Raw genomic sequence first — 15482 nt, 5'->3', positions numbered from 1 at the left:
GCGCCTCCGAATAACTCGACGTAGTCGACGACAACGACGTTACGAGGGAAATTATAAAAGTTACGCAATACCGCGTATAGTAGTGCCTAAAATAGCTTTGGTCAGGTCTCTTCTCTTTTTGTTTATACTCTTTGGAATACCGAGAAAGTAGAAAAGCGAACACTGTGAATATGGCGAGTGACGCTGGAGATAATGACACGAAAATTGACCGGGCAATGTCACAGCGGTGGGTTGATTTTAAGAGGACCGCATTGCGATACGATGACGGCGACGAAATGTGAGTGTGAATGCCATTGCGATAGTCTGGTCGGCTGTATTGACAAATGTTGTCAGCTACGAGGAATTTGGCGAAGATGACTATTACGACGATCATGTCCCGCAGCTACCCCAGCTTCCTGATCCAGAACAGAGCCAGCAGCACCTTCCCGGAGGATGGGACACAACTCGCACGCATGAACCTCACTCGGCAGACTTATCAACGGATATTGGCATCGCAGAACAAAGCGCGAACAGGCCGGCGCAAGAAGAGCCACATGGCGCGTCTAGAGACCAAGTCCCGTCGCGAACGAGTGCCGTGTTAGATTCCGAACACGCGGTCACAACTCCAGTCACGTATGCTGCAGTCCAGCACACGCTGGGACCTACAATTACAGCTCGCGAAGCTCCAAAACCGCTTAATATCAACGTCGCGATTGCCCAGCAGGCTGCGACTGAGTCGTCTAACACTAGTCTCGATTCGTCCATTCCTTCGTCTGTTGCTGGACACGAATACTCCGGCTTAAATAGATTCGGTGGGTTACTTGCTCCCGAGGATAGTACCCTGAACCAGCTGGATGAAGTAACTGAGTCGAAGGACGAGATCGATGACGATGAGAATGGAGAGCAACAGTCTGACGATCGGCGACAGTCAAGTGCTTTAAGAATTGTGAATCTGACAGAGGATGACTACGTTGAATCTCCAGCTGCAGAGTCTGATAACGTTAACGGGCAATCCACGTTTTTGAATAGCGAGGCAACCCGGCCACAGTCACACTATCTACCACCTGACACCGTGACTGTCGACTACGATAATACAGACGAATCGCTTCAGCGAAATATCCAGAATCTGAGTCTTAACAGACCTGTAGACTCCTCCGCTAGCTCATCAGAGACGGGCTCTGTTGATCGGACAGACAACGGTAGTGCGCGAGCTAGTTATGTTGGCTATAACGACAGACGGTCATCATATGCGTCGACAGGTGATTCCGCATACTTACGTCTAGAGGACACTGCGTACAACACCACGGCGGATTCTGATGACTATTTCAAGGTCCATGACAGGTCGACTTCAGTTGGAACTTCGCGCTCGGAATCAGAGATAATGACGGATAACTTGCTCGAGCAACTAGAAGCACAACAGGCACTGGAGTCTAGACGCCAGAGCGCGCTACAAGGGGATCCTTCAAGTCCACTGAGCCAGAAGCGACAGATCGAAGCTGCTGTCCCCGGATCACCAGGAGTTGCCCGTACTAATCTCGAACGTCCGCCCATTCCCGTCACGGTCCCAGCCATTATCCCGGGACCAGGCCCAGAACAGAAGCACGATGACGTACGCATAAGCGAAGCCAACGAGCTATCACCGGCGTCTACCGTTGAAAGCGATCCAGAAGCTGATGATTCTGAGCAATACTATGATCCTTCTGGGATTCCTTCTGTTGAGAGCGTGACTGAGAAGACACCAGAACCATATGTTCCGGCAATCTCATATCTGTCAGCGCCATATCCTGGACCTCGATGGAATTTTAGCGAGATCGTGAAAGAGCCGAACCCAATTAAGCGAAAGATTTTGTTCGAAGCTGCACGTAAAATGGAGCAGCGGTATGACTCCGGACTTGGCCAGTGGCTATTATATATGACGCATCAGCGAGACGATGGTATGTTTGTTACATGATGTAAGAGGCGTAGCCACTGACGTTTTCTAGTGCAACCTTTCTCAATGAGTACAGTCGGCGCTGATGGTGGCAAAGGCGGACACCACACGATTCAGCGTACTACAAGCATGATCGGCCACTCCGTTTCCCGCTATGGTGAAAAGTCAGTCGAGATGATGGAGCGCGTTGGTGAGAGATCAAAGGGCATATTCCACAGGTCCAAGTTATTTGGCAACAAAATGGTGAGATCCGATAAATCATAGTCTTATTTTACAACATAACTACTGGTTTTCTTCGGTTATCTCGCAATTATCAATTTCAGCAGAAACTGTGATCGCTTGTCGTGCTAAGGCGCCGGTTGAGGCATCATGTATTCACGATGAACGCTGTATATAATGGTAGTTATAATGAAACATTTTGATCTGGAGAAATCAAACTGCTAAATTCTGAGTGTGGTTGTGTTATAAGCTTTGCTGTTGCTTTCTTCTGTTCTCTATTTTGCACACGACTTGTTAGTATTTGTAGATATGGCAGGTTTACTGACTTTATTCGTGTTTTGCAGACTAGAGAATTTGAAAGGACAAGCAACGAAGCAGCAGCGTTATCCGCACAGTCAAAGACAAGTGTTACCGTACCACCATTTTCGACGATTAAAGACATGCACGCGGTGTTTAAAGATAGCTACCTGTCCTCGATTAGAAAGGGAGAGGACGTTTTAGTTTACATGGTTGCATCAATAGATTATAGTTCCGCCGCCGCTGATTCCAAGGACTCCTCCAACTTGAACGGGGCGATGGCATCTGATACGGCAGATATCATTAGCCAGATTTCCAAACAAGGGGGGGGAACTGCTGCATCAAGGACGCAGGCAGGATCAGGAGACGAGGACGACCACGGATCTGATACAGATGGCGATTTATCGACACTGGAAGCTACGTCACCGGAAATGGACGCAAGCGTCTACGAGAAGTACTCTCTCGACGGCGTTCCTGAGTCACCATTGGATGCCCAGTCACTGACAAACGGTGGTTCTAACGACCATCGTATCGCCGACCCAGACTACGATGTTAACGTGATTCTCAGCGCCTACGAAGACACCAATGAATCTTCAAACAACCAAACGGTCGATTCTACTGCATCTGATAGTCCATCCAAGACATCAACTCAGATCTTGCGACGCCACAGATCACTGCGTGACTTTGAGCCGTCTCTCTTTACACTGCCGAAGGTCCGCTCAGCGTCCTCGGCTCGTATCGCAGCTATGAGAGCTGCTTCTGTCGCAGTGACATCGGAGAAAGATACGTCTGAGTCAGCATCCCCGCATACCTCCGCGTCGGGCATGACTCAGCGTCGCGTTGTCACGGCGCCAGCGTTGCCAGAGCCAAAGATTGATTTAATGCGAATTGATAGCATAACGAAATCGTTTTTATCCAAGGAGCTTGCTATATTTGATGAAATTGGTAATTTCGAGAATGCACCTCCAGCAGCATCATACAGCGTCGATTACGTTGCCCCTAAGAGCATGCTTCTACCAGATGCTGACAACCAGTCGCTACGATCGACGTCATTAACAGCCGCGATCCGCAAACCTCTTCCGCAAGAGCCTCTAATCTCAAGCGGCGAGCCAGTTGTGGTGCGACCGAAGAATGTTCCGTCGTTCGAATCAGGGATACCAAAGCCAGAGCGGTCCGATGGGATGTCATCCAAGCTGAAGGGACTGACAAAACTCAGGTTACCTGGATCCTCGCCCAAGCCACAGGCAGAGAGTTTCAAGCGACAATCTGATCCGGTGCACGTTCATGTCTCGATTGCATCTGAGCAGCACGTCGTCGAGGAGAAAGCATTACCTCGTCTGCCGCCGCAGAATAATGTGGCCGTTGCCATCTCTGCCGCTCCGAGAAATTATGCGAAAAGGAAGCCGGTTGGTGGTATAGTTCCTGTAGCTGCCGCCAGGACGTCGCAAACTACGGCTCTTGATCAGCCTACGAATCCGCCTTTATGTGCGCCGCTTACTCAGCCGTTACCTCAGACGTATATCGTCAAGCCGCTTCCGATGGAGCCTGGTCCGGCACATGTACCCCATCATGAGTTCCCGACGCCCGAATCAAGAGGGCCAAAGGTAGAGGAAAAAAGGCAGCCGAGGGTGGAAGCGAAGGTACCAAAGCCGGGTACTGACTTCATGAGCAAGTTCAGGGATTTAATGCAAATGGATGCAATGGGGGTCACTCCCGCTACCAGAGCTCAAGTTATGGTAGCGAATACTGCATCAGGAAACAGCGGAAGCTCATCTTTCAAGGGCGTGAAGATGAATATGAGAACATTGAAGGGAAGACTTCAGAAGAGGGCCGTGGAACAAGAGACCCATCAGGCTGAACAGGATACGACTGCCGACAGCACCAAATGGAAGGAACAGCCCAGCTACGTTCAGAAGCATCAGGTGTACCTGAATGAAGAAGAGACTGATGCATCTCAGATACTTTCAAATGAGCCTGTGCTCCATAGAAAAGTCGCCCAAAGCGAAGCCCCGGCGTGGCCATCGTCCGAGCGGGACTATATTGCGGAGGACGGTACAGGCAAGCCAGACGTACTCCTAACGCAGGACGAGTCCCAAACGAAGAGATATATTCAAGTGTCTAAAGAGCGTCCTTTATCTTCGCAATCTAAAACGTCTCCTCAAGTCTCATCTTCTACTTCGAGTCCTGCAGTTGAACCTGTAGGATCTCGCAGCATAACAGAAGGGGAATCAAGAGTTACAACAGAAATTGAAGTAAAATCGCAGAGCGCGGCGGCTTCAAGCTCTGCTTCAAACTTTTTGAAGAACCTTGTGCTGTCTTATGGAAAGGGACTCAGTGAACAGGATATCGATTTACCACCACAGTTCACTGCGGAGACTGATGATAGTGCGGAAATGGAAACTCCAGTAACGGCTCCGGACAGTGTGCAGGAGCTTTCTGCTGCAATCTCGATGTTGTCCACAGGATCCAGTACTCAGAGCTATCACGATGCACTGGTAAGAGAATTGTGGTTGACTTACAACGGTTACATATTGACTATTGCCTAGTTGTCCAAATCCGACCGCTCACATGTCGAGACTCCGCCGGATATGGAACTTGTACACAGTAACAAGTTAGAGACGGAGCATGAAGCGGCTCTCCCTGATACAGAATCGGAACCAGCTGTGGATGTTACTCAAGAGGAGGTTGCTTTAGCGATAGGTCAGGAAAAGTATAGGAGGCGACGATCTTCAATGCCAGCATGGTCTCCAATTGATGATATGGTAAGGTTTGTTCTAAATTCGCGGTCTCAAGTATACTGACTCTCATTTAGCTGAATTCACATCGACTCCCCCCACTTATGGCCGACGATGACGACCAAAACCCCGTTCTCGGAATGGAGGTGACGGTTGCTTCGCAGAACGTTGAGTCGGCGAAACCTGATCTAAGTTATTCGCCAGTGTATCGGCACCACAAGTCCAGGTCCGATCCGCAGTTAGCAAGATCAGACGTCATATCATCAAATAGCGCTTCAGTGCAATTTACTAAAGACAAGCCACAGATTATTCAGAGATCAGTGTTTGAACGTCAACAGGCTGAACTGACAGCGCAGACTGGAGAGCCGACACCTAAGATTGTGTATGTTGTGCCGGGCGAGTATGGTTTCGCAGATCGACCAGTGTATATGAGAGCTATGTCGCCAGCCCTGCAAATGCAAGCGCGTCCTCCTCCAGGTAGAATGATGGTTGATCCACGGTACAGGGCCCCTCCTCGTTCGGGAATTAGAGTACCTGAGCCCGGATATATGAGGCGTTACCCCCAGCAGTGGCCGCCTCAAAGAAAACCTGTTCCCATGCACCGTCCGACACAACAGGTACCCGTTGGCCCAGGGCCTTCTCAAAGACTGCGACCAACTCACATGATGGACTGCGATAATATCATTCCGATAATAGACAGCAATCGAGTAATGCCTGGACGACCTCACGAAGGTGTTGCTCGTGGCGGTATGACGCCCCCTCGACACTACTATGACGGTGGGTATCGTTCTCGTACGCCGGAACTTTTGTATGGACCTTCTGATGACTATCCCTCGCGCAACGCACGCCAGCGACCGGGTTATGGAACTCCACCACTTGTTTCTTCATCATCCGTCGCGTCAAACTCTTCCGGCGGTGCGCGCTCACAAGCAAGTTCTGGAAGTTTTAATCAAGGCCCTTCGGCAGCTACTGCGAAAGAGCACATGCTCAGAATGGCTACGACTCCAGACTTCGATGCGGGTGCTTTTCGTTCTCCAAAGCGATTTCCGAAGCGTCATTTGTAATATTATGTTGAATGGTTGTGTACAGTTATTGTGTAATAATTGGTTATGTTTTGAATGTCTACTTGTGCATTACTTTATGTGGCATGGATATGGATTGGGATATAAACAATGTATTATTTGGAATTGGCATGTTTTTGACCTTGCATTTTGTAACAATAATGTACATTATATATTATTAATAATTTGTAACTGATGATCAAGTACGGAATATGATTATTACCGTGATCTTAAGAACTTAACATATTACCCGGCCCCTTCTGCTAACTGTGTCTGCTGCCCTGTATCATCTAGCTTATTTTAGTAATGCCACGTGAAAAATCACGCATAAGGCAGAATTATTCGTATTCGGAGTCTATTCTGCGAATAATTATTCGCATACATAACCTTGCTCGTATTATTCGCACCGTTTGTGAACTGCGAATAACGAATATTGCTGAAATCTGCGAATATTCGTATTCGCAACAGCCCTAAAGGAAATATGTTGTAAAACAACTAAGCTAGATTGTGATTGAGTTTAGGCGAAAATTAATGAGATATTGATGAAAATAGCTGTAACTTGGTAAGCCCATTAGACTTCAGTGGCAGTAGCTACCAAGATGGCCCCTGAACTTGAGCGGATGCTTATGCTAGAGCCAAGTCTACCTTAAACGCAGACTGCGGCTCATGCTTAGAATAATGTACCTCATTACTTGTTTCCCCTGAAATCTCATCCTACACCTTTCAGTTAGACGCTTAATCTCAGTTACGGTTGGTCGCTGAGCTATGAGTATGAACGAACTTTGGAATAATAAATATATTGTTGACATTGCATGAGTGGCATGCCATCGATCGGCCTGGAACGCCTATCATGCTCACCACGTACAACCGAATGCGAAAGATCGTGACGAGATTAGCAACGCGTATTCGCCGGTGCGATTGTTCCCTCCAGTCCCGAGGCGGGTGAACCGCATGAGTGCGTGATGAAGGGAGAAAGCGGCGGGTACGCCTCTATTGGAAGCATTCGGCGCCGCATGCATCGGGGTCAGTCGCACATGTCAACCCGGTCTTCGGTCCCGGCAGTTTCTTAAGCGACGGCTAATAAAAAGATGAGCTGACAGTCTAGGTCGTGTAGCCGTATACTATATGCCCAGCCATGCCGATGTGTAGTGTAAGAATATTTCGTCATGTAAGCCAAGCGAACGAATAAGTGGTTGCATTAGATGGGACGGCGGCTAAAGAATGGGAAGGACATATATAAATAGTCCCCTTCCCTCCCAGGAACGAATAGCACATTGACCTCCGACTTTACTACCATCCACGAGATCTTACATCTGCTCACCTTCAAGCGATCACGATGCTTCATCTCAACTGCGACGAGTCATTCCACTCGAGAGGGACCCTTGAATTCTCGATCTAGATCGGAAAACGGCTGCAAGCATTGAAAGCTGGCTGCTACGTTGCGAAGTAGTAACCGGTTCGAAAGGTTGTCGCTTGCGTGCTACCGCTTATGCGGACATTGAGCGAAATATTTTGCCTTCAAAGCTAGTAAGCAGTTTTGCGGCAAAATGTCTAAACGCACATCGAACTATACCATCGGATATACTTTGCCGCCCGAACATAACGTTCGAGCAAATGGAGGTCTAGATTTCTCATTCGACAAGTCAATAACGTCAATTGCGAAATTTTGTCGCCAGGCCGCGAGAATTGAGGGCACAAGGTTAGTTAACTGCAAACTATTCGACAACGTGGATTTGCGAATTTGTAAGTCGAGGTCGAGACTTGGTCCCGGACGTCACTGTCATTCTAGTGAATTGTTCACCAATCGTCATGCAATTATCTGAATGGCCGGATTGTAATTGACTTCAATGCAAACCGCTTAGAAGCCGTGTGATTGTGCCGTGCGAGATGCTGCGTTCAGAGGGAAGATGTGCAGAAACAAGAATCGCGATGGGAATTGCATGCGGTTCCGAGCCAAACTCACGTGCGCTTCGCCCTGTCCTTCCCCACAGATAAGTCAGGGGCCATACGCATAACTGCTTCTTCTGCCTGTCGCAAAGGTTCCACTGGCCAATTGGACCAATATACACATACGATGCTTTACGAGCATCTGCGAATGGAAGCCGAATATGTAATGGCCTCATATGTCCGCATTTGCAGATGCTGTCCGTATTCCTACCCAACATTTCCCTGATTTTCTTGCACAAAATCAGAATAGGGTAATTACAGGTTTGGGTTGTGTTTGCGGCTTGAAATCTATGCTCGAACTAATATGGTGCAGAAGTGACGATGATTTCAGTGCGGACTCTCCCCTGGGGACAAGCCGCTCGCACAGGAGATTCGGCACACTTTGCTACTTTGCAATCGCCGTGCTGCTATCTTCTCTCGTTGCTGGACTCCTCGGAGCAGTCATCGTGGTGCATGAGATCAGGCCAGGACAAGATGGGCTCTGTGATTCTTCTGGCTTCGGCTCTAGGCAATATAATTGGCCTCCCGCTGCAATTGTTTCCGTCAAAAGCAATAGCTTAATGTCAGGTGACTATATACAGAAACGGGCAGTTATTGATGAGAGCCTCTCGCCAAGGACCTTTTGCGTTCCGTGCTCCCAGTATTGATATCGCGCGCTGATACTAACAGCCGTACCAGGACATTGTTCGCCGGTGATAACCGACCGCAACGACCGATGTTCCAAATATCATGACGCCAGCTGCCAAGAAGTCGTTGGTAGCAAGAACGCTCAAGGGCGACGTGTTGGAAGCTCTTGGCAACGCGACAGCTGTTGCAGTAGATCTCTTGGAGGTTCTACTTCCAGCGTTAATTGCTCGTACAAATATTAGGGTGTCAATGCTACTTTGGCCGCTGGTCGTGTGCCTGCAACAAGTATTCCAGGTATCACGGCTCCAATTGTCACGAGGGACTTAATAACGAGCGCGAGTGCCCTCGGTGACGACGTGTTGCAGACTCTTCTCAATGCGACGGCTGTCGCCGATCAACTATTGGGAGCGGTCATTCCTGTTTTGGTTGCCCACTCAGATACTGGGCTCAACGGGACATATTTCCGTTAATCCAAGTATCTTATTATTCGTGGTCAGGGTAGGCACGGGTTTTTAACCCACGCTCACACAAATTTGAGGCGACAGCGAACGTGGTGAGTTGCTTCTAGAGGGGATATCTGGGACATCCAAACTGTAAAGGACATCGACAATTAATAATATTCTATTTGCATGACGCTTAACTTAGTTAAAGTTGATGTTAATATAATAGTCGCTCCCTATTGATTTCAAAGTCCCTATGAACAACTGAAACAATAATCCCGCTCGTCCAAAATAAGTATACCCTGAATTACCCAAAAAAGTTCCCAAAGCCAGTGTAAATTAGCGCCACTTTTGTCTATCCAAATCCATTATGCTCCGCTTCAGTGCTCATTATTTTCTAGCTCTTGTAATTTGACAAGTTCATAGTACTTGTTCTTGTTCGCCAACAATTCTTGATGGGTTCCTCTCTCCAAAACTCGACCATTCTCTAGAACGAAAATCACATCTGCTTTCTGGATTGTACTGAGCCGGTGTGCAATGGCAATAGTTGTCCGTCCCTTCGCCGCAATATCAAGGGCAGCTTGAACAATTTTTTCCGACTCATTGTCTAGTGCTGAAGTGGCTTCATCCAAAAGCAAAATTTTCGGATCACGAATAAGCGCACGAGCAATGGCGATACGCTGCTTCTGCCCCCCTGAAAATAGCGAGCCTTTCGTGCCGCACATAGTATCGTATCCATCCGGTAGAGACATAATGAAGTCATGAATGTTTGCCTGCTTACACACTTCTATCATCCGTTGGTCGGAAACCTCCGTGTCCAAGCAGCCATACTTCACATTCTCCCGCACAGTACCAGAGTATAGCGTTGGCTCTTGCTGCACGAGGGCGATATGGCTTCTGTACGCATTGATGTTGAGGGAAGATACATCTTGGCCGTCCAGCAGCACCTGCCCGGACAAAGGATCGTAGAACCTTTCAATTAATCCTACGGTGGTACTCTTGCCGCAGCCGGAAGCACCTACTAATGCGACATACTGACCGTTCTTGATGGACAAATTGAGACCGCGAAGAACAGGAACATTCGGACGAGTAGGATACCGAAAGTGTACATTTTTGAACTCGACATTACCTTGCACATTGTGTGGCACAATGCCGTCGTCGCTCCACGAATCAATCGCTGGCTTTCTATCGTACAATCGCTTGATGTTGCCAGCGGCGTCGTAGGCCTTGGCCATGTCGACCGCATAAGTGAATACGATTGAACCGTACTGAGATCCATTCACTATAGCAATAACGGCCACGAAGAACATAAAAACTGAATATCCATCAGTCCGGACGAGATTGCTACCATACCAAAACATGAGGCATTGGGTGAGATAGACCAGGGCTTGAGCCACACCGTAAATGGCGGCAGTGTAACTGTTCTGTCGACGACCAGAGCGATAGATTTTGTCGAGGGTTGATGCATAGGTTGCGACAATGTCATCCTCCCGGGTGAGAGCCACTACGGTCTTGATAGATGCGGCAGCCTCGCTAGCATAAGACGACGATTTACTGTATGCCTCTGTGACATTCTCTTGATGCTTCGCAAGAAGATAGAACTTATAGCAGCCAGCACCCAATAGCAAAGGCACACAGGGACTGCTGACAGCTGCAAGCTTAAGCGCGACCACTAGCCCAACTCCCAGTCCTCCAAATATCATAATCAGAGAACTAACAATTTGGCCCAAGGTGACGCCAGACAAGCCCTCAATTGCACCCGAATCTCTTGAAATTGCAAACGTAAGCGCACCAGCAGTATTTTCGGTTCTGTCGAAGAAACTGATATCTTGACGAGAAATTTGGCGTAGTGTGTGCATGCGAATGCGACGAACCAAACGTTGCCCAGCATAAGTGAATAATCCGAACGGTCATAATCGGAAAGATAAGTTCTAGAAGATATTAACCACCGGTCTAATTATGAATTGGTTTATGAGTGCATACCAATTGCTCCCATGATCAGGTAAATAATAATATCCTTTAGCAACTGTTGATTCATGCGATCCACATCTGGTAGTTCACCAAGAGCATCGACTCCGTCCGAATAAATGATGCTGTTATAAGGGTATCCAGCTGCCATGATGACCGCACAAACAAAGGCAGCAATATTTATGTTCCTCTCTGGCAAGCTAAGTTCGTAGAGAAACTTGACGAGTTCAATAAACGAGTACTTTCTTTCTTGATATCCTTTGACGTCTGGCACGAGAAAGCTTGATATTGACTTTGCAGTAATGGTGCGCGATAAAAGCAGTGCCTCTTCATCTGAATCCAAAACTTTGTCTTCTTCTGACCAACCTTCACGATCTTGAGCATCTAAAACCACAACCTTCTCGTCTAACAAATCCTCAGCAGAGCCAATTTCAAGTGCGTTATCCAAAAAGGTTTCTGTTTCATCATTTACGTGTCGCTGAAGATTCTGCGTCTGGACTAGCTCGTAGTATTCTCCACGCCTTGCAATCAATTCCTCATGTGTGCCTTTTTCGAGAATTGTACCTCTCTTCATGACTACAATCATGTCTGCATCTGTGACGGTGGAAAGGCGGTGAGCTATCACGATGGTAGTCCTGCTCTTAGACGCTCTGTCGAGTGCATCCTGCACGATCGCTTCACTGTTTGTATCGAGTGCAGAAGTGGCTTCGTCGAGGAGTAAAATTTTTGGGTTCGCCACTATAGCTCGAGCGATAGCGAGTCTCTGCTTCTGGCCGCCAGACAGCAGAAACCCTCTCTCGCCAACATGAGTGTCTAAGCCTTTAGGAAGAGAATCAATGAAGCTCATAGCGTTCGCTTGCCTGCACGCTTCCTCCACCAACTCCCGCTTCTCTATTTCGGATGCACATTCATGAGAGGTGCCGACAAGCCCAAATGCCACGTTTTCGAAAATTGTACCAGCAAACAAAATTGGCTCTTGAGACACAAGGCCTATATGTTGGCGTAACCATTTGACATTCATGTCCTTAATATCAACACCATCAACAAGGACCTGTCCACAAACAGGATTATAGAAACGTTCGATAAGGCCGACAATCGTAGACTTTCCTGATCCAGAAGCACCAACAAGCGCGACGCAGGCACCCGCTTTGATCTGCAAGTTAAAGTCTTGCATGACTATAACGTCGGGTCTCGAGGGGTATATAAATTTTATGTTTTTTAACTCGATATTTCCTTCGACAGTCGAAAGTGTGCGACCGGACTTCGAAGATGAATCAATCGCGGACTCGCGGTCAATTGTCGTATAGATCTTGTTTATGGCTGAAGTAGCAGCGGCGACCGCGCGAACATGAGGAGCAATTGATGTTATTGCCAGCAATCCTAGTACCATAGAAGGAAGAATTGTGACGACTGCAAAGAGAGAAATTTCACCCCTGGCCAGGAACTTAGCACCTTGCCAGAACACCATCGCGTCATCAAGGTATAGGCCAAGCCATGCAATACCCGTTATGGCACCAGCATAGAAACCCGCGCGCTGCGCATATTTCTGGCTGTGGCCCAACGTGTAGTCGTACTTAGCGGCCAGTCTCTCCTGATTACCGAATGCCTGAACATTTCGAATCGACGACAATATTTCGTCGATAACGGATCCACCAGAAGATGCGCCGTTGGAAGCTTGTTTGTACAAAGTTGTCATGCGAGACGACGCGAAATAGAACGACGCAACGATCAATACCGCGATGCTCGACAGTAATCCAGCCAGGCGAGGAGAAAGTGAGAACCCGACAATGAACGAGCACACGAAAGTTGAGCAAAACGCAATCAAGTACCCTAACTTCTCAGAAATTCCATCCTGGATCATCAACGTGTCGGATGAGATACGCGTCGTGATCTCTCCGGTGCCGATATTATCAAAGTAAGCCATATTCTGCTTCATAATTGACGCAAGATAATTTTTGCGAATGCGTGCGGTCAGTACTTCGCCTCGATCATTGAAGATAAACGTTGAGACGTAAGACGTGATGAACTCTACGATTGCGAAATAGATGAAATAAATCGCGTCGAAATTAGCCTGCCGTTGGAACTCGTAAGGACTGATATATTCTGGAACAAATGTATAGTTAAAGGTGCTGCTGTGGTACGGCGACTCATAGTATAGCTTTGAGTGGAATTCTGTAGTCTCGATGCTTGTGACATTGTGCAATGTAGCATTGTACCTCACAAAATTTTCATAGCCCCCGTAGATGTCATAAAAGTCCCGCGACTCAATATAATTAACAAAATTCTGAGCAAATAAACCAAACATGATCGGCATAATGGCTTTTATCGAGCCCTCGATTATAGCTAATAAAACTGCAAAAGCGACGAGCAATATATCCCTCTTTGTAGCAAATCGATAGGCTGAGAAGAATGTCGTCTTAACGTTAGGAGTCTCAACTTGTCCACTCAGGACAGCGATTTCATGAGGAGTCAGTCCTGCATATTTGTCAGTATATCCTGTCGGCGGAACCCCAACAACAGTCGACCCGCCGAGAGGGGCCAGTAAAGGCGTCTCAGCGGAGTCAACACTGGGCTTCATGGAAGCCATATTGTTCGCTTCGCCAGGACGTGCAAGGCAAGACAACCGGGGGGATATAAACAGAAAGTCGTTTGCATGATAACTCATGGCCGTTGCAGTTATCGCGCTCGTGCGGCGCAAGGTGGTTGCTTATCTTGCGACACTGCAATTATATTCAGTTATTTTCCTGCTTAACGTACTAACTTCATTAGTTTTAGCACACAATTTTCCGTGGGCCCAAGATAAAGCTACAGCACTAGTTACTCAAGCTACACCACTTCCTCTTTAGACAAAGTGTAATCACGTGACGCTAAAATAATGTAACCTCTCGTGTCTGAAATGGTGCTGCCATTTTTTATCTTCACATTGTTGGTCCCATACCGTACAAATTTTCTCTTTCTTTGGAAACAGCTCATCTAACAGGTAACCCATAAGTGGTGGCTTAGATTCATAGCGGCTGCCGGAGGAGCTCAGTTCAGGCTTCGTTGAATGACTCCTGTGTCTTGGCGTTAACCCTCAACACAGACCATCATTTCAACTTCTTGTTTTCCTTGTCTAGAATCTCCTGCCTCAAGTTCCGTACCTGTGTCGTAGCTATATCCTGAAACATCTTCTGCGACAGCACATCCAACGCAATCCCCTGCAAGCGATGCGTCCAGTATCCAAAAACAGACAATTCTCCACAGCCCACTCTATCCAGGACGGCGGAAGCCATGGCTCGCGAACTCGGCGTGAAGAAACTAGTGGTCGTGGGATTTGATGCGCTTTGCACCGGCCCCACAATCACGCCCAGCACTTCGACGTCACGTTTTTCAGCCCGCATCTCTGCGCTGAGAGAGTCGCCGAATCCTATCGCAAAGGCCTTGGTGCCGACGTAGGGAGCGAGCCAGGGGATGCCAAATTTTGTGGTGGACGAGATGTTGACAATTAGCGCGGGTTGATTATTCAATAGCAACGGGAGAAGCACCCGCGTGATGTGTGCGGAGAAGGTGGCATTGACATTGAGGACGGTCTGCATGTCCTGGAACGTAAAGTCTTGGAGGTTGGTGTATGGGCAGGGCATCATCATGCCCATGCCACCGACGTTATTGATGAGGACAGTCAGGCGCGTGGTCCCTCCGATTTGCGAGGCGATGTCGTCGATACTCGCATCGATCTGCGAAGCATCGTAGACGATGATCCTGGTCTGACGTGCAGGGTACTCGTTGAGCAGGGTCTCTTGGATTCTGCGTAGCTTCTCAGTATTGCGACCGTGCAAGAAAACATTGAATCCTCGCTTGCAGAGTTCCTGCGCAAAGCCTAGCCCGATACCATCACTGGCGCCGGTGACAAACGCCCAAGGGTCATCTTCTTCCTTTAAATACCGGGATAGCGATGAGGGGCGGATGTATATGTACACAGTCTTGACGAGTCTCGTGAGTATCAAGACAGATGCAGCAAGACCAATGTAGCCGAAGACCCTGGGTAATTCCATACCTGACTGACTGGATTTTGATGTATCCTGCGAGCTTCGAGAAAAAGAAAGGGCAGTGGTTGACAAAGCCCGCTGCAGGCCCATTGGCTGAGCCGCACGACAGTCAGCACTAATCTATTTCAGCGCGCGTGTTATCAACGACGTCATCGATCATCTTAACCGATAAAGGCCATTATTACCGCTTTATCGACTTTTACGTGCACGATATTGCTATTCATCATACCACAAAGAAATTGTCGTCAACTCGT

The 15482-nt window shown here is 48.0% G+C and overlaps 4 protein-coding genes across 4 annotated transcripts; 2 read left to right on the top strand and 2 right to left on the bottom strand.

Annotated features, from left to right (window-relative positions):
- Nucleotides 1-4: 4 nt before the first annotated feature.
- Nucleotides 5-6430, top strand: V1508DRAFT_421395 (uncharacterized protein). The gene is made up of 6 exons (XM_066940874.1): nucleotides 5-277; nucleotides 334-1913; nucleotides 1962-2152; nucleotides 2473-4920; nucleotides 4972-5187; nucleotides 5238-6430. The coding sequence occupies exons 1-6, from the start codon at nucleotides 171-173 to the stop codon at nucleotides 6222-6224; spliced, it is 5529 nt and encodes a 1842-aa protein (XP_066794528.1). The 5' UTR covers nucleotides 5-170; the 3' UTR covers nucleotides 6225-6430.
- Nucleotides 6431-8897: 2467 nt separating this feature from the next.
- On the top strand, nucleotides 8898-9479 carry V1508DRAFT_463046 (uncharacterized protein; the record flags this gene model as incomplete). The annotated part of the gene is made up of 2 exons (XM_066942857.1): nucleotides 8898-8999; nucleotides 9038-9479. The coding sequence occupies 2 exons, from the start codon at nucleotides 8898-8900 to the stop codon at nucleotides 9263-9265; spliced, it is 330 nt and encodes a 109-aa protein (XP_066794527.1). The 3' UTR covers nucleotides 9266-9479.
- Nucleotides 9480-9615: 136 nt separating this feature from the next.
- Nucleotides 9616-13790, bottom strand: V1508DRAFT_398765 (P-loop containing nucleoside triphosphate hydrolase protein; the record flags this gene model as incomplete). Its single annotated transcript, XM_066938220.1, has 3 exons — nucleotides 9616-11063; nucleotides 11110-11166; nucleotides 11219-13790. 3 exons carry the CDS (start codon nucleotides 13788-13790, stop codon nucleotides 9616-9618), a joined length of 4077 nt encoding a protein of 1358 aa, XP_066794526.1.
- A 499-nt stretch (nucleotides 13791-14289) lies between these two features.
- On the bottom strand, nucleotides 14290-15234 carry V1508DRAFT_405404 (uncharacterized protein; the record flags this gene model as incomplete). The annotated part of the gene is made up of 1 exon (XM_066938692.1): nucleotides 14290-15234. The coding sequence occupies one exon, from the start codon at nucleotides 15232-15234 to the stop codon at nucleotides 14290-14292; it is 945 nt and encodes a 314-aa protein (XP_066794525.1).
- Between the last annotated feature and the right edge of the window lie 248 nt (nucleotides 15235-15482).

Source organism: Lipomyces doorenjongii, assembly GCF_038497915.1.
Source record: "Lipomyces doorenjongii strain NRRL Y-27504 unplaced genomic scaffold V1508scaffold_43, whole genome shotgun sequence".
In the NCBI taxonomy this organism is placed as follows: domain Eukaryota; kingdom Fungi; phylum Ascomycota; class Lipomycetes; order Lipomycetales; family Lipomycetaceae; genus Lipomyces; species Lipomyces doorenjongii.
The sequence above is the reverse complement of the archived record's forward strand: the minus strand, read 5'-3'. Positions and strand labels throughout refer to the sequence as shown.